Source organism: Lonchura striata, chromosome 2, assembly GCF_046129695.1.
Source record: "Lonchura striata isolate bLonStr1 chromosome 2, bLonStr1.mat, whole genome shotgun sequence".
NCBI classification, from domain to species: Eukaryota; Metazoa; Chordata; class Aves; order Passeriformes; family Estrildidae; genus Lonchura; species Lonchura striata.
The window spans coordinates 14,192,396-14,210,440 of record NC_134604.1 but is presented as its reverse complement, the minus strand read 5'-3'; the positions used below and the strand labels follow the sequence as shown (position 1 = coordinate 14,210,440).

The window sequence follows — 18,045 nt, the reverse complement described above, 5'->3', positions numbered from 1 at the left end:
CCACTGATTTTTACAGATGTGTCAATCTCTTGGAAAGCAGAGTTGGGTGTTGTTGATAATGTTATATTTTTATTTAACATAACAGACATAGGAGCCAAATTTGTGTGCAAAGGTAATGCAATTTAGATATGTGTGAAGAGGTTCTCTCTCCTCTTTAATGCATCTGTGCAGAAGCAGCTGTAATTGCAACATGATAGTAGAAACAATAGGGATAGGGTAACTCCAACATTGTTCCCAAAATCAGTGAGTTAACCAACTAATAGCCCCAGAGAGGCATGTGTGTCCTCTGGAGTGTGTGGCTCAGACTAGAGTTCATCATTATGCCTGATAAGAGGCCTTTAAAATGAGACATTTTCTGCAGAAACATTCCCCACATTAATAGGTTTGTGCAGCACAGTGGAGGTGAGAATAGGCAGTAGGATGACTTCTCTGGCTTCTGAAGGAGATGTGTGGTAGAGGATAATTTTTTTAGGTGATGCAGAACTTCACATGACTACTGCAGCGTGGGTCATTGTCATATTAGAGTAGCACAAAGTTACTGAAATGTGCAACAGCACCACCTCACAACTGTACAGATCTGGGGAACTGAGAAACCACGGTGCTCTGTACTACAAGTTGCTGATAACTCTACTTGGCCAGAGGTGGTCATAGAGTGCCCATGTTTTTTAATCCTCTGGTGTCACCAGCACATAAGCCAATTTTTTGTTTTGAAATGCAGTTATGCAGTTTGAGTGGGAGTTTCTTCATAAAATTCAAGACACTCCCATCCTAGTAATACTTATTTTGTTTCATTTGGTGTATATATAGGAAGAAAATACTTCTTTGGTGATGAAATGGAATATCGGGAATATTTACATTTGAATAATATTTAGCTAGCAATGCTTAATACATTAACAATAAATCTTGGTTAGATTCTAAATTAAATGGATTTGCATCTGAGTAGGTGAGATGAACAGGAGAGATTTTGTTGAAACATAAACAAGACAGAAATTTGTTCCAAAGTAATTTAGCCCAAAGCACGTAAACAGTAATGTTCAATAGTTTCCACCTCCAGAAACAGCTTTATGTGCCTTATTGCCTGCATCATGCATATTGTTTCTTAGAAAGAAGCTGAAAAACCAGCTGCTTTTCTTGTGCCTTTTTTTTTAAGCCTCAATAATGTGTAGTGTGTTGCTGAGCAAATTTAGATGGGTACTACTCCAGTGCTTTTTTGACCTTTCTAATAGATGTGATGAGGGAATAACCCCTCATGTTTTCAGAGTGATCACACAGAGCAGTAACTCACAGGTGATCAGGAAGGCATTTTATTTTATTTTTCTCCCTTTGTGTAACCCTTAGCACACATCATTGATCTAGGTATATTGGACCAAAGACACAAAAGCTTCAAGCAGAGTTTGTTTTCTTAAGAATCAGATTACGGCCATTCACAGGGGAATTTTGGATAGCTAAGTCATGTTGGGGATTTGTACTTTTAGCTTTGGCTACTGACTGCTCTGAGGTGTCTTTAAGTTGAGCAGGGATGCAGAATCTAAGTGTTAAGATGCAAGGTGCTTCTCTGTTTTGTTGACTACAGAATGACTTGCTTTGGACAAAGGGAAGATGGCCTCACTGCATGTAAACTGAATGGCCAGCCAGGGCTGCCTGGGGTCTGAAATTCACATCTGCCTGAAAGCTCTTCTTCTTCTCTGTCTTCTTGGGAATGGGGGAAGAATTGCCATGCATTGCTTCACACCAGACACATCTGCTTGGGAAGTTCCTCATTGGTTTTCTGTTCTCTCCTTGTGGGGTGGTTTGCAGTGTGCCCTGGAGATGCGAGACTTCCCCTGGGCAGCAGGAGGCACGCATCTAGAGAATGCTGGAGCTGCAGGAGGGAAGTGCCCAGTGCAAAAGCAGCGAGGAGCAAAGAGAAAAAAGGCAAGCAGGCAGCCAGCACTGAGAGAAGCGGGTGGCAGAAAGTGCTTCGACGCTGCCTCTGGCGGCACGCTCCCCAGAGGAACTTGACGAGAGCCCATCTGCGTGTGTGTGAGACTGTGAGCTCAGGATTTCTGTCAATGCATTCCAGTAACCCCAAAGTGAGGAACTCCCCGTCAGGCAACACACAGAGGTAAGGAGAAGAGCCTGCAGTCAGCTGCTGTGGGTTGGTGCACATTGCCATCCCTGCTCTGCTGCTGGATTAGCCCAAGGACAGTGGCAATGTGGTCTCCTGGTCCCTCTGTGCTCCCATCAGGGCTGCTGAGGCTGAGCAGGAGCTGTACAGTGCTGGTGGTCTCCATGTTTGCAAGGCTCAGGATGAACTGAAAGCTGTAGACCCATGAGATATGGATTCTCTGTTCTTTGTGCTCTCCTCCCTTCCACAAGGTGCCTAGATAGGCTGTAGGAGAGTAAACCTGCTGTTTCTATCTTGGGGTTTTTTTCCCTTCCTCCTCTTCTAATTACCTATTTCCTGAGGGGTAGTTGGGCAGCAGAAGGTCTCTCTGTCTGTACTTTCACACAAAATGCTTTCTCTGTATTATTGGCTTGAGCAGTCTGGAGAACTGATCAGCTGAGCACTGAGATCCTCTGTGTCAGTCACCTGCCAGTGCAGCAGGTCAGCATTTCTTCTCCACTAATTTGGAAAGGGAAATTTATGAAAGCAAAGCAGTGTCCAGGGACTTAGGATGTTCTGATTGACAGCATTCTTGAGTTTGATTATTTACTCCTAGAGGTCATCTGGAGCTTAACAGTATTTCAGAGGGAATGTTTCTGAGTCCGATGTCTGTCCAAAGGAACAAACAGCTTGTGTGAGTCCCACAGTGAGGATGCTATTATATATAAGCACTGCCTATTGGAAGTGATAGTGAGGATGGTGAAACACAGTGCAGAAGATTTGATAGCAATGGAGTAATGGAGGGTGAGGAGGGAAGGGGCGCCTAATATTTGTAGAACCCAGAGGAGCAAAATACTTCCAGGATGCTGTTTGCTGGATGGAAGAGGAATGAAAGACTGAGTCTCCTTTGGCAAATTGAGGAGGAGTCATCTGCCCCATTTTGCAGGAGTGTTCTTGGAGATGGTATCCTTCTCTTTCCTTATTCAGGGACAGGTTGTAGCTGGTTTAATTGTTTTCACGGTCAGAGGTTTGTGTTTCTCTGGCAGCTCGCCCCAGTGGATGACAAATGCTGCAGTAATGCTGGGTTTTCCTTGTGCTCCCTGTAGAACTGGATAGGGAGGTGCCAGGGAGGGGGTGTGGGGGGGTCTGCTCTGATCAGAACTGCAGCGTAGTTGGGGTCCAGGAGAATGGTGAGGGGAACTTTACTGTGCCTTGTTTGTTTACTCTGAGCTAGTCTTGGTGTGAGGTGCTTCTCTGTGCACATAGAAACCGTTGTCTTTATTGACAGAGGCGCCAGAGGTGGGTCCTCATGTGACAGTAGTTTCTGGGATCTGGCAGGTCTGTGGTTTGCCCTGGTGCCTTCTTGAGCAATGAGATCCCATCTTGGATAATAACCCTTTCAGGGCATGTTCAAAAAAGCACCTGCATGACTCTAAGCTTGCAGGCATTTTTTATTTGTCAGCAATTGTCTTAGCTTGTAAAGGTGACAGTGGTTGTTTCTGCTTCACTGTAATCTGTTCCTACAGGGCTGAATGAATCAATGGTGTGATTTGTCACTTTTTCCTTTTCTGTCTTTTTTTTTCTCTCTCCCCAGTAGCCCCAAATCAAAGCAGGAGGTGATGGTCCGTCCCCCTACAGTGATGTCCCCGTCTGGCAACCCTCAGCTGGATTCCAAATTTTCCAACCAAGGCAAACAAGGGGGCTCTACCAGCCAATCCCAGCCCTCTCCCTGTGATCCCAAAAGTGGAGGTCACACCCCCAAAGTGCTCCCGGGCCCGGGTGGGAGTATGGGGCTGAAGAATGGGGCTGGAAATGGTGCCAAGGGGAAGGGGAAGAGAGAGAGGAGCATTTCAGCAGACTCCTTTGAACAGAGGGAAGCTGGGACTCCTAATGACGACCCAGAAATCAAAGGTATGTTTGCTAGGGTTCATGTGCAAGTGCAGACAATCAGTCTGAATCCTCTGTGAGATGGAGAATTGCTCTGCAAGTATGAGTGAAACATTTGTTTGTGTGGGGTTCTACAAGTTCCAGCCAATGAAGTCTAAAGGTCTTGAAAGCAGGCGAAGAGGAGAGGTTGTCATAGCTGGCATTGGTAAATGTCTTGTTCACGCTCGGTTAGAGCCCAGACCTGACTCTGGTGGGAAAGTTCCTTTGTAACTTTTAAACTCCCCCAGAGGATTTAAAAGTACAAATGCAACCTGTTGGTCTCCTTCTGGCCTTTGGCCTTTCAGGAACTGTTCTGTTGTAACTGGGGTTTTAACAATATTCAGGTCTGTTTTGTCAACACAGATACATAACCCCCATAGCACCCTAACTGGTAACTCAAGCCAGGGAGTTAGTTGGGATTTATGTGTTCTCTTCTTTACTCCAACATTGCCTCTGTGAGGCAATGCAAAACCAGACCACGTGTTCAATTGTCCATCTTTATTGTCCATTTGTGAGGTCACCTAGCTAAGGTGGCTGAGCAGAAGAAAAAGTAAAATTTTGCAGGCATGTTTTCTTGAGGCAGACATATTTGACATATTTGTTCCTACATAAAGTGTTGTTTTCCTGCTTTTTTATGTGGTCATTAGAGAATTCAAAGAGACCAGTTGTGGGAATTGCCACTTTCCTTGGAATGGGACACAAGAGGAACTTTCTTCCAGTGTTACTTGAAGGACACCAAGGCTTTAGAGGAAAGATGTATGATGTAATAGAAGAATTGCCTTTAGTAGTGCTTGAGGAAGAAGCCGGAAATTTCAGAGAAAAAAAAGCTCTGATCAGTTTCCAGAATTGATTTCCAAAGAGATCCCAAGATAGTGATTCCCTTCTTTACCCCTTTGTCCCTTTCCAGACTGCAATTCTGCTGATCATGTGAAGTCCCAGGAGTCTCAGCACACACCACACTCCATGACTCCTTCAAATGCTTCAGCCCCAAGGTCTTCCACACCTTCCCATGGTCTGACTGCCACTTTGGAGCCAGCAAGTGGGCAGAAAACTCCATCCAAAGTGGTTTACGTCTTTTCTACTGAGATGGCCAACAAGTAAGTAGGTAGCTGCTTGAATGTCTTCTGGGAGCAGGAATTACATTTGTGCTCATCTTTTAAGAGATTATTAAAGGCACTTTCTTGCATCAAGTAGCAAAAAGTCATTGCTTGTTTTGGGGATGCTGAAGAGGGAGTGGACCACGTCCCTACCTTTTTGCTCTGGGAAATAATAGTTTACTTCTCTGAGGTGTGGGTTTTTTTTTTTTTGCAAATGCTGGTGGATATTGTTTTGCAATCCATGCAGTGAATAGCAGCCAGGATGGCTTAAACTGAGACATGAACCCTGAATGCTGATGAGTTTGTGGACGTAAGCATTTTTATTTTGCTACTCATCTAGAGTGAAATATGCATGGCTGAGTCTTTCTCTCTTTTGCCAGCTGAAAGATAGAAAGGAGACCAGTTAAGAAAAATTGATTCTTAGCTTCGACTGGATATGTGCATCTATCTGTCTGTCTTTGCAGGGCTGCAGAAGCTGTGCTGAAGGGACAGGTGGAAACCATTGTGTCCTTTCATATCCAGAACATCTCAAACAGCAAGGCGGAACGGAACACTGTACCCTTGGTAGGGAATACCTGCATGGGGGTGAGAAGGGGAAATGGTAAATGTGCCTCTGTGTGGTTCAGAGAGTTGGATGATTATTTACACTCTGAAATAAGTTTTAGGACAACAGTTGTCATTCTGACTGTCTGCAAATAAATGTCTTGGGTTATCCAAAGAAAAGTTAGTCTTGCAATATTTGGGTAGTGTATTTCCAACTTGTAGGTAATGTAGAGCTAGCACAGACAAAAGGGGTCCCTGCAGTAATGCCTTGAGCAAAGTAGGTTTTTGCATTGCCAAGAGGCTGCTGTGTAATTGCTGCATGAAGGCTACCCTATCCTGCAAATTTTGGGCTGATGGGATTGAGATTGGGTGTTTTGTTTGCACTGCTGCTTATGTGACATGCCTGTAAGAAGAGCAAGTGACTGAGTGTGGCTTTCTCTTGCAGAATCCTCAGATCACTGCACTTCGGACTGAACCCAAGCCCCTGCCACAGCCCCAGCCCCCTGCTGCCCAGGACCAGAACCCTCCCCAGAACACCAAAATGCAGCCGACTCCACCCGTGTCAGCGCCAGTATCCAAACCCACTGGCCCCCCTTGTCCCATAGATCAGGACAGTCCCAGTGTGGAAAGCAAAGTGATGTCTGTGGGCAGCCCTGCCAACTCTACCCCGTTGCAGACAGAAGGATTTGGGCAGAGTTCAACACCCAATAATCGAGCAGTTAGCCCAGTTTCCCAAGGTAGCAATAGCTCTGCTGCAGACCCCAAAGGTCCTCCCCAGCAGGGGTCTGGTGGGGACCCATCCAGTTTGGGTGAGAATCCTGATGGACTGTCACAGGAGCAGCTGGAGCACCGAGAGCGCTCGTTGCAGACCCTGAGAGACATCCAGCGTATGCTCTTCCCTGATGAGAAGGAGTTTGCAGGAGGACAAAGTGGAGGGCCACCCCCAAATGCTGGGGTGCTGGATGGTCCCCAAAAGAAACCTGAAGGGCCGATACAGGCTATGATGGCTCAATCCCAAAGTTTAGGCAAAGGGTCGGGGTCTCGGACAGATGGAGGGGCTCCGTTTGGCCCTCAAGGACACAGGGACATGCCTTTTTCCCCAGATGAAATGGGGCCACCACCAATGAACTCCCAGTCAGGAGCCATAGGCCCAGACCACCTGGACCATATGACTCCTGAGCAGGTGGCCTGGCTCAAGCTGCAGCAGGAGTTTTACGAGGAGAAGAGAAGGAAGCAAGAGCAGGTGGTTGTGCAGCAGTGTTCCCTGCAGGATATGATGGTCCACCAGCATGGGCCTCGTGGGGTGGTCCGAGGTCCTCCCCCTCCCTACCAGATGACCCCTGGTGAGGGCTGGGGACCTGGAGGTCCAGAGCCCTTCCCTGAAGGCATGAACATGTCACACTCGCTGCCCCCCAGGGGCATGGCCCCTCATCCCAATGTGCCTGGAAGCCAGATGCGCCTGCCTGGTTTTGCAGGAATGATGAACCCTGACATGGAAGGCCCTAATGTCCCAAATCCCACCTCACGGCCTGGGCTTTCAGGAGTTAATTGGCCAGATGATGTGCCAAAAATCCCAGATGGGCGAAACTTCCCTCCTGGTCAGGGTGTCTTCAGTGGCCCTGGCCGAGGGGAGCGGTTCCCAAATCCACAGGGCCTGCCTGAAGAGCTCTATCAGCAGCAGCTGGCTGAGAAACAGATGGGCCTCCCTCCTGGTCTGAACATGGAAGGCATCAGGCCTGGCATGGAGATCAACAGAATGATGCCCTCCCAGAGACACATGGAGCCTGGGAACAACCCCATCTTCCCTCGCATGCCGGTAGAAGGACCGATGAGCCCCTCTAGGGGGGACTTCCCAAAAGGAATACCCCCACAAATGGCTTCTAGCAGGGAGCTGGAGTTTGGAATGGGCCCTGGCAGCATGAAGGGGGACATGGGCATGAATGTCAGCATGGGCTCCAACCCACCCCTGGTCCCTCAGAAGCTGAGGGAGGCAGGAGTCGGGCCGGAAGAGATGATAAAGCTGCGTCCCGGTGTCTCGGAGATGCTCTCCTCTCAGCAGAAAATGGTGCCGCTGCCGTTTGGGGAGCACCCGCAGCAGGAGTATGGCATGGGTCCCAGGCCTTTCCTTCCCATGTCTCAGGGCCCAGGAGTCGGTCTCCGGAATCTCAGAGAACAGATCGGGCCTGACCAAAGGACTAACAACCGGCTCAGCCACATGCCGCCACTACCTCTCAATCCCACCAGTAACCCTAATAGCCTCAACACTGCTCCCCCTGCGCAGCGCAGCCTCGGCCGCAAGCCCTTGGATATCTCTGCAGCCGGTCAGGTGCATTCGCCAGGGATCAACCCCCTGAAGTCCCCCACCATGCGCCAGGTCCAGTCTCCCATGATGGGGTCTCCCTCGGGGAACCTCAAGTCCCCTCAGACGCCCTCCCAGCTGGCAGGAATGCTCGCGGGCCCCACTGCCGCAGCTGCTGCTGCCTCCATTAAATCCCCCCCTGTCTTGGGGTCTGCTGCTGCTTCTCCTGTCCACCTCAAGTCTCCGTCTCTCCCTGCACCTTCTCCTGGATGGACTTCATCTCCAAAGCCTCCTTTGCAGAGCCCTGGGATTCCCCCGAACCACAAGGCGTCTCTAACCATGTCTTCTCCAGCCATGCTGGGGAACGTGGAGTCGGGTGAGTGCTGCCTCTGCTCCCCAGATCTGGTGCTTTGGTTCGTGTTGGGTCATCAAAGATGCGCAGCAAAGGGAGGGAGGAGGGTTCCTGCAGCAGGGCAAGAGCTGGGTGGCCCTTTGCCTACTTGAGTGGGGCTGTGCCAAGGCCGTGCAAGTGGAGGGTGAGGGCTTCTCCGCCTCCTGTTGTATTTGTGGGTTTGCACCCTGCCTCCCACGTGTTGAACTGAGGGCTGGTCACTCTGAGGATGTAAAAGCAAAAGGATGGGGTTAAGAGATGTGAAAAGGTGTGGAGCATTGATGGGAGAAGTCTCTCCTTGGAAGGGTCTTGTGCTGTTCTTCCATGGCTCATAGTCATTGTAGCTCAACGGAAAAGATCTGTTGATGTTATTAGAGTGCTTTGATATAAAAGGTTCCTACAAAGACATGCTAAACAGTTGACCAGCTGTGTATCTAGGCACAGGTCAGGTTTACAATTAGGTATGTCTGCGTTTACCTTTCTAGGTTTACATTGCAGACAGGAAGTTGTTCAGGCTTTAAGCATTTTGGAGCAATCTAATAACCACTGTACATAACATTTGGTTGCGTGCTGAGCCGTGCTGTGCCTGGGACCTCGGGGTCCTGCTGCTGGCTCACTTCTGCTCTCAGCTTCTCGAAGCTCACCTGCCCTTCAGTCCAGGCTTCCACAGCTCTGGGCAGCCTTCCCGCCCGGGAAATTTTCCTGGCTGGGAAAGTGGAGCCCTTTGCCCACGTTGCCCTCTAGTGCTGCCGTGGGTAACAGCGGGGACCAGAACCGGGATGTGCCTGTGGGGTCGGCGGCTCGGGAGGGCACCCAAGTGCTTCAGTCTGTGCCTTACTTAGTGCTTAATGAATGCTTTGACATGCAGCTCTTCCAAAGCATGGATCTTTCAGCATTGCAGTTTTTTTATATTCCCTATTCTCATTTCCTCTTTTGGTTGGGAGGGGCTGAGGAACGTGCAGTGAATTTTCAGTGAGAGTAGAGCTTCAGTTTAGCATCTGCACATTGGTCTGGGTGGTGTAAAATTCATCAGTGAAGAACAAAGAAGATTGGAAGTGCAGTTAAGTTACTTCTAATTTTGTGAGAGCAAAGGATGACATTAAGCTAATAGGTGCAGAGAATGTTTCTTTTCCTGGAATAAGCAGCTAATATCTCTGTATGAAACAAGAAATGCAACATAAACAGGGAGTTTTACTTGTAGCTCCTGATGAAGCTTGTCAGAAATGTGCTTGCATGTCTCAGCATAATATCTGCTACAGTTTTCCTTGTGCTGCCTGTGTCTTTTTTGATTTTAGATTTTGATTTTTATGGCTAGCTCTGTTAAGTAAGTCTGTCTTCAGTGTATGGACATTGAATAGTAAGATTTTCAGACTAAACTGGTAATTCTTCATGTGGATTTGTGGAGGTTCAAGATAGTTCTAGTTAGAAGTGCTATGCAGTAGGATAACAGATATTAATCAACTTGACCAATAGGTTTATTTTTCTGGTTATTTTCATGGCCATTGACTACATTAGTCATGTAAAGTCTTGCAATAGAAAACATTTCTAGTTTTTGAGACTTCTAGGGGAAAAGAGTTTGATGTAAGGAAAAGAGTAAGGAGGAAAAAATTAAATTCTTTCTCTCTTTTTCTTTTTTTTTCCTAAGGCGGTCCACCTCCTTCCACAGTCAGCCAGTCTGCTCCTGCGACTCTTCCTGGAAATCTTCCCTCTAGCAGTCCTTACACAATGCCTCCAGAGCCAACCCTCTCCCAGAATCCCCTGTCCATTATGATGTCCAGGATGTCCAAATTTGCCATGCCCAGCTCTACACCGCTCTATCATGATGCCATCAAAACTGTGGCCAGCTCGGATGACGACTCCCCTCCAGCACGCTCCCCAAACCTGCCACCTATGAACAGCGTACCAGGTAAGCAAATCAAAGGACCATAAGCACAAGGTATCAGGGTGATTTTATGGAAATCTTGTGAAATGAAGACAGTGAGATGGGAAAAAACTTGAGGAATGTTTAGCCATCGGTTTTTTTTTTGAGAAAGAAGTTGCCATTCTCTGAAATGTAGAGATGGAACTTCTCCTTGCAACTTTTTTTTTCTGTCCAGAAAATGTGTGTTCTTCAGAAGGTATCTAACATGGAAAACACTTGTGTATGGAGGGATTGAATGAAGGCTGCTCATGGGTTCATGCGTGGATGAAGGCTGCTCATTAAGGGTCAGACCTACAATGTGTTATCTAGGGGAAGCTTTGCCTCTCGTGTCTTAAGGCAGTTCCATAGAAGCTTCACTGTTTTTGGGGGGGTTTGTTTGGGTCTTTTTGACACTGAATTATCAAAAATATGTGAATAGGCTCTAACACCCCCACCCTATTGAATTAATAGTTGAAAAAGGGGATGAGCTGAAGTTTCAAGAGAATGGCAGTTGGTAATGAATTTTTGATGTGTTTACCTGTAGCTTTGCAGTGTGTTTCATACAGTAATGGCTGAATATATCTGGGGAAAGCTGGCTAATTGAATAAATTCATGATAGTAACTCATTAACCTCATTGATCACTGCCCCTTAGTCTTATGAGGGTTACCTGATTTATCACTGCTGAGGTTTGAAAGGAGTTCCGGTCGCTTCCCAGTGGACAAGTGCCCATATGCTGATAATCTGTCATAGACATGTTTGCTACTGCCTGTGTCATCCAGACTGCCAGGGAGGTAGTAAAAGTATAGTTTGGATTGAAATCCTACTTACGGAGCAGGCTTTAGTCACTGCTTGACAGGGCAGTGACAAGCTTTGGACAGTGGCTGTTGGAGTGACATCAAATTCCTGGTTAACATAACATTTTTCAAAGCCACTGCTGATGGTTTTTTTACTAGCACAGTTTTTCTGTGTGTGTGCGAACTTGGTAACCTTGCAGAAAGCTCTCTGACAGCTTTATTGATTGTTACTGGTTGTTGTCTAAATGCAATTCCTTGTTTCTTCCCTAGGAATGGGCATTAATTCTCAGAATCCTCGAATTTCAGGTCCAAACCCAGTGGGTCCAATGCCAACCCTTAGCCCAATGGGAATGACCCAGCCTCTTTCCCATAACAACCAGATGCCCTCTCCAAATGCTATGGGACCCAATATACCTCCTCACGGGGTCCCCGTGGGACCCGGCCTGATGTCACACAACCCAATGATGGGGCATGGCTCCCAGGAGTCTCCAATGGTACCTCAAGGACGCCTGGGCTTCCCGCAGGGGTTCCCTCCCGTACAGTCCCCTCCACAGCAGGTGCCATTTCCACACAACGGGCCCAGCGGTGGACAAGGCAACTTCCCAGCGGGAATGGGCTTCCATGGGGAAGGACCTCTGGGGCGTCCTACCAACCTGCCCCAAAGTTCGACAGATCCAGCACTTTGCAAGACTGGAGGCCCTGGAGGTCCAGACTCCTTCACTGTTCTTGGAAACAACATGCCTTCGGTTTTCACTGATCCAGAGCTGCAGGAGGTGATCCGTCCTGGAGCCACGGGAATACCTGAGTTTGACCTGTCAAGGATTATTCCATCGGAGAAGCCCAGCCAGACACTACAGTATTTCCCTCGTGGGGAGGTGCCAGGCCGCAAGCAGCCGCAGGGCCCCGGGCCTGGCTTCTCCCACATGCAGGGGATGATAGGAGAGCAGACCCCGAGGATGGGACTAACATTGCCCGGCATGGGGGGCCCCGGGCCGGTGGGAACTCCGGATATCCCTCTTGGCACGGCTCCGTCCATGCCCGGTCACAACCCGATGAGGCCGCCGGCCTTCCTGCAGCAGGGCATGATGGGGCCGCACCACCGCATGATGTCACCAGCACAGCCCGCCATGCCCGGCCAGCCCGCGCTCATGAGCAACCCCGTGGCCGCCGTGGGCATGATCCCGGGCAAGGACCGAGCCCCCGCCGGGCTGTACAGCCACCCGGGCCCTGTGGGGTCACCTGGCATGATGATGTCAATGCAGGGCATGATGGGACCCCAACAAAACATCATGATTCCCCCCCAGATGAGGCCCCGAGGTATGGCTGCTGATGTTGGCATGGGAGGATTTAGCCAAGGCCCTGGAAACCCAGGGAACATGATGTTTTAAGCTGCTACCATAAGACTGGATGTTCTGATCCTTGTCAAGATGAGATTCCAAGTCCTGAGGGCTTTTTTGGGAGCTTCAGGAGTACAGTTTGGCCATGCAATAGGTGAAAAGAGACCAGAGGATGCTTTGGGAAATCTCGAATGTATGGAATTACCTGAAAAAAAAAATATTCATTTTAACAGGTTGTTTTTTTTTTAAGATTTATTTTTTAAAAATTATTTTTGTGGACTTGGGTATCCCGTGACGGCACCTGCTTTGAGAATCTGTAGCTGTATTTTGAGAATTGCCATTTGTCACAAGTTGCACCATTCTCTCTGTATGTTTACGTCCTTCGGACTGGCTTCTCCCAGGACTCTTGGTTATTTTTGGGGTTTTTTGTGTACTGTACTATATTGTAAAAGGGATTTTAGCAGAGACTTTAGTCTTTGGGGTGAGAGGAGAATGGGATTCTAGGCTGTTTACTTTAGGTGGAGAATCCATCTTCAGAACTTCGGACTATTTTCCTTCAACTCCAATGTATAGAAAAACCAAACTACGACCTCAGAGCAGAGTATTAATGAAAAGCACAAAAAAGGAACTTAAGTTCAGTGAGGGGAATCTTTTAAAAGAAATAAATAATAAGTTAAGGACATATTTTTCAAATTATGGCGTGCTGTCCAGCACCTTCTGTCTCTCCCTCCCACTCTTTATTAAATAGGCTTCTCTCTCTCTCCGTCCCCTTCTGTCTCCTCCTATGGCAGCTGCAATACATTGTGTTATTTTGGGGAGTAAATCTAGGAGAGCCTCTCCTCACGTGGGGACTCTTCCCACTTTTAGGAAGGGGCTGGACTTGGACACTGTTACATCCTACAGTAGTCTCTCTCACTGTTTCCTATTCTCCTTTTCTTAGAAACCCCAAGTGATTTTATTAATGTGGGAGTGGAACAGACACTAAAAGTTATCCAGGATTTTTTTTTGTGGTTATTTTTTTTTTCCTCCCCAGCGTAAAACGTTCTGTGTAACCTCCATTGAATTTGGTACAAAACCACTTGCCAGGGCTGTGGTGTCAGAAAAATAAAATATATTGTTTCTTACAAAAATGAACTGTCTCCTTTATCCAGACCAGTTGTTTCTGTGTAGATCAAACAGCTGGTCAGATGACTGTTTGCTCTTCCTTGTGATCACAGCCAGCCTAGAGACCAGGTGGGCTAAACTTTGACAGCTCCTAAAAGTCTGGTCAATAGGCAGCTGTGTGCTCCTTTTGTAGCAATTCTGTTAACTTAATCCTGAACTGAGCTTGTTTTCCCTTGGAGGGAGGTCTTATTTCAGAACACCCCAGGAACTATACTTAGAGACTTCCTCAATTTGTTGAGGGTCAAGGAGCAGATGAAACTTGTCTCCGTCACTTCCTCCTGGAGAGTGTTTGCAGCACTGCAAGGTACATGGGTTTGAGCTCCCCCTGAGCAGCAGTGTCAGTCTGCAGAGATGCTGGGATTGTGTCCCTCTCTGGGGACCCTGGATTGGGTCATTGCTGGCTCTGACTGCCAGCACTGAGAGCCTGAAATGGTGGGGAACGGATGAACTGTAATAACAAAGGTGAGACAGAAATTGTCAGTGAGCAGATTTTTATCAAGACAGCCCTGCTGAGTAAATTGTTGCTTTGCCACAGTTCTCATCGATTGCTTCCTAATCCCCTGTCTTTTCAAACTTGCCTTTTGAGAGGATTTCAGCAAGGAGGTTTTATAGTCCTGCCTATGAGGAGTGAAAGGCTGGATGACAAAACGTGGATTGAGAGTTGAGCCCTGCTCCTGGAGAATACGAGCATGAGCCAGATATGGATCTGTAGGCCAGGATGCAGGCTCTGTGGCTGGCTGTTCTCTGGTCCCCCAGCACTGTATATGGAGTGGGTAATCTGTTCTTCCTTCCACTTACTGCTACTTAAAATGATTTCAATGAGTAGTTTCTTCAGAGGGCTGGCTATTAGTGTGAAAATTCATGTGGAGAATAAGTATTTTTAACATGCTTGAGTGTGAGAGTTTTTTAGAGTTAACTGATCCTTAACAGGTGGAAAAAGAATTCCTCTTGGTGGCTGATTTAGTAAACTTTTGTTGCTGGTGTTATAAAACGAGTGAAGCCATACACTGTTGGAGGCACGCAAGCCTCAGAGCCTTCTGTTGTCTGCTTCCAAATTCACCTTTGTGCTGTCATGCAAATTTACAATGATTTTGGGTGAGAATTACTCTTTTGACAAAGTGTAGGATGTCTGTTGTGGTGCTTCCCTCTGACAAGACAGGCAGCGTGAAGCACGGGCTTGTCAAGATTTTGGAAAGAGATGACAATGACACAGTAAGTGTTATTTCTGTAGAGCGGAATTACCTCTTCTTTAAGTGGTTGCACAGCTCCCATTTGAGGACCTTGCATGGGAATTGTTACAATGCAACCTTTTTAAGTGTTGCTACTTCTGCCATCACTCCTGACTGTTTTTAGCATGTTGAACAAAGCGAAGTTCTTGATCGACATAGAAATGAGCCGGAGGTTTTGGGATTTTTTTAAACTGTCATAGGGCCTCCTATGCCTCTTAAGATTTTGAAAAGCAAAGGATTTGAGGTAGCTGTGACTTATTCTAGGAAAATTAGCATAGGAAATTCACTGTTTCAAAGCCACTGAACAGTGAGAGGATACATTTTAAACATGCTGTATAATTAAAGTTCCTTCTGTGTCTGTCTAATTTATGATGCTGGCATTTGGTATCTTAATGAGATTTTTCCTACCGAAAGCGCAGAAGATGTGGATTCTCCTGAGTCCACATAGGTGCGCTTAACCTCAGTGTTTGCACCAGCAGATGGACAAGAGTTGCTAAGGTCTTAGCTGGCTCCAGTTGTGAAAATTACTCTGTAGATGTTCATAGATGAACTTCTTTGTTTTGCTCTATTTCTACTTCTTCCCTTTTTGCATTGGAAATGGAAAAGCTTTCTAGCTGTCAGCCTTGTGGATTCACCTGAGGATCTGTAAGCCAGGCTCTGTTCCTTCCTGCTTATCAATAGTAACTGTGACTCAGCTTTGGTAGTCATGGTACAGTTGAAGATGGAAAGTGGGTTGCCATTTTTAGTTTTCTTCCTCCCCCACCCCCTGCACCCTTTTTTTTTTTTAAGCTTTCAAATCATCCTCCTCCACCTTTGTTTGAAAGAATGAAATAGACTTTATTCATACATGCTTGGCTGCTCTTCCTCTCTAGTAACATGGGAGGAAACAGTCTGCTGTTCAAATTATCTCATCCCAGATGGCTGCACAGCCGGAGTGTGGAGAGACTTAAAAGGTAAACCCAGCAGATGGTGAACTTCTGAAACGCGAAGTAATGTGCCTGCTAAATCAAAAGTTTAAAATATTTGAAATCTGTTTGTTTTAAATTAGTAGACTTGCACTCAGGTCATCTGTGAAGTACACTGGCAGTTTTACACACCGTCCAAATAAACTCGAGATTTGTACCTGTATCATGAGCTAGCTAATCTGCCAAAGAAGATGAGAGCAAGGAGCCAGCCTTAGGAGTTTAGTTCTGACATCCATGAGGCGTCTAATGGGTCACATTTCGGAAGACAAACCAGTGTGTGGAGATCTGATCTGGATCAGTCTTGGTTGGGATTTGAATGCTGGCAGTGCTTCTGGTACAATACATGTGTTCTGGATCAGAGCAGATGTGGGTGCCCAAATCTTTCTGAGGGTAAGTTGAAATGCCTTATATTTTTGTTCCCCCAGAGTTTTGGGACAATTACAGATATACGCAGGGCTTAATTTTGAGGTGCTTTGTGTGCTCTCTGCTATGCTGGTTTTCACTCAGGTGGCAGGACAGGCTACATTTTTTTGGTGGTGTCATTTTGCACTCATGATGGTGAATGCTTTCCTTGTGCCGGCTGCACCAGGCTGCTGGCTAAAACCTGTTCCCTAATGTGACACTTCTTGAGGAAAAGTGATCCATGTTTGATATAGGCTTGTATTTACTAAAATGTGCTTCACTTTGTCAGCGGGTAGTAATTCTTAACCTAAAAATAGTTAATGATGCAGGAAAAAAAGCTATGCTGTTTTGTTTGGGATACTGGGAAATTTTTGATTTCTGAGAATTTTTATTCCACATTCTCAGGAATGCCTCAGCTCTTCCATGCTGTGTTTGCAATAAAGTAGCTCCCACTTACCTTGTCTTTTGACATTTAAACTGCTCCACTGTCCAACCAATCCTCTTCTGAAATGATCATTTACACTAGTTGTGGTCAGAAATAACTCCTCCTTCATCCTCTGTGCTACAACTACCATGGAAGCGCTCAATGACATGGACCATTGCATGGCCCAACCGCTTTGACAGTGAGGAGAAGGGTAAGGGTAGAACAGGGCAGAGAGGGCACTGCAGAAACCCTGCAAGACAGTGCTCCCATGCTCCCAGTGGTGTCTTCCTCCAAGGCACTGCCAAGAAACTGGCCTGCTTTTCTGATGTCTTCTGCTGTTACTGAAATTTGTGTTACCCTTCCTAGAGTGACAGCAGGATCTTAATTGTGTAAAAGCAGTACCCTTTAGAAATCTTACCTGCTCTTGAATAACTTGTGCTGCTGAGTGCTCTGGGTTATGGCTGTGTTGCAGTTTTTTTACCTGGCTGCAGGTCAACTTTGTTGGGGATGCTCCTAGTTATTAAAGAGTAGGTATGTGAATTCCCCTTTTGTATGTCCAAAGTTCCTGATGCGTTTTTCCAAGCAGTCCATGCCTCACAAATAACTTGTAATCATAGACCTAATAGTTTCATCACTGTTCCCCAAATACTTAAAACTGTGTATAAGAGAGAGCTTGATTAGAGCAGAACACACTGTTCTTAAGGAGGTGTAGGCATTGATTTTTATATGGTGGCATTATGGTTTCAGGCTGTACAAAAATTTGATGGAAAATAACAATGTTTTGTTTGCTTTTTTGACAGCTTCTAATAGTAGTTCAGTGAGACCTCCAGCAATGTATTTAGTAGTTTAATTATTCTGTTCACTGTGTGTGGTGTCAACATGTAATTGTGGTGGGGGCAGGCTAATGAAAGAGTAGGGGTAAATCCAGCCTATTCTTCTTAGAGAAAAGGTGCTGCAGTGCCTCCATCACATATTTGTTAATTGCTTACATTAAATTATTTTTTCACTAAGTAAGAAGTAAGACAGAACCTAAATTGCAGGGTCATTTTAATAAATGGTCCCCGTATTTTAACCTCTGCCCATCCCAAAGGAAGTAGGGACCATGTTTTATTTACTTATTGAAAAGTGGAGATCTTTTTCAATGAAATAGTCTGTGAGATTGAATGCACCCTCAACAGTTTGCAGAGGACACAAAGTCAAGTGGTGCCATTGACACAAGAGAAGGACTTGGACAAAGTTGAGAAGTGAGTTTGTGAGAACCTAGTGAGGTTCAGCAAGTCCCAGTACATGGTGCTGCACCTGCGTCAGGGCAATCCCAGACATGAAACCTAGTCTAGAAGAACTCATTGAAAACAGCCCTTTGGAGAAGCACTTGGAAACTGTGGTGGATGAAAAGCTGGACATGAGCCAGCATTGTGTGCTTGCAGCCCAAAAAGCCAACCATGTTCTGGGCTTCACCCAAAGCCCTGTGGGCAGCAGGTCAAGGA

At 46.6% G+C, this 18,045-nt stretch overlaps 1 protein-coding gene and 1 long non-coding RNA gene across 12 annotated transcripts in view; both read left to right on the top strand.

Annotated features, from left to right (window-relative positions):
* Window positions 1–13,504, top strand: part of BCL9 (BCL9 transcription coactivator) — a 58,003-nt gene extending 44,499 nt beyond the window's left edge. For 9 of the 11 annotated variants that reach the window (XM_021541486.3, XM_021541479.2, XM_021541436.2 and 6 more), the window contains exons 3-9: window positions 1,798–2,104; window positions 3,681–3,997; window positions 4,920–5,109; window positions 5,574–5,673; window positions 6,098–8,327; window positions 9,988–10,248; window positions 11,308–13,504. In XM_021541486.3, coding sequence (XP_021397161.1) covers window positions 2,052–2,104; window positions 3,681–3,997; window positions 4,920–5,109; window positions 5,574–5,673; window positions 6,098–8,327; window positions 9,988–10,248; window positions 11,308–12,425 — 4,269 coding nt within the window. In that variant the 5' untranslated portion in view covers window positions 1,798–2,051 and the 3' untranslated portion in view covers window positions 12,426–13,504. The remainder of the gene's footprint in view (window positions 1–1,797; window positions 2,105–3,680; window positions 3,998–4,919; window positions 5,110–5,573; window positions 5,674–6,097; window positions 8,328–9,987; window positions 10,249–11,307) is intronic. The other 2 variants (XM_021541509.2, XM_021541517.1) reach the window with 2 other exon arrangements.
* A 2,277-nt stretch (window positions 13,505–15,781) lies between these two features.
* LOC110476452 (uncharacterized) overlaps window positions 15,782–18,045 on the top strand; it is a 35,436-nt gene continuing 33,172 nt past the window's right edge. Inside the window, exon 1 of the long non-coding RNA XR_002466414.3 lies at window positions 15,782–16,122. This is a non-coding gene — a long non-coding RNA (uncharacterized LOC110476452). The remainder of the gene's footprint in view (window positions 16,123–18,045) is intronic.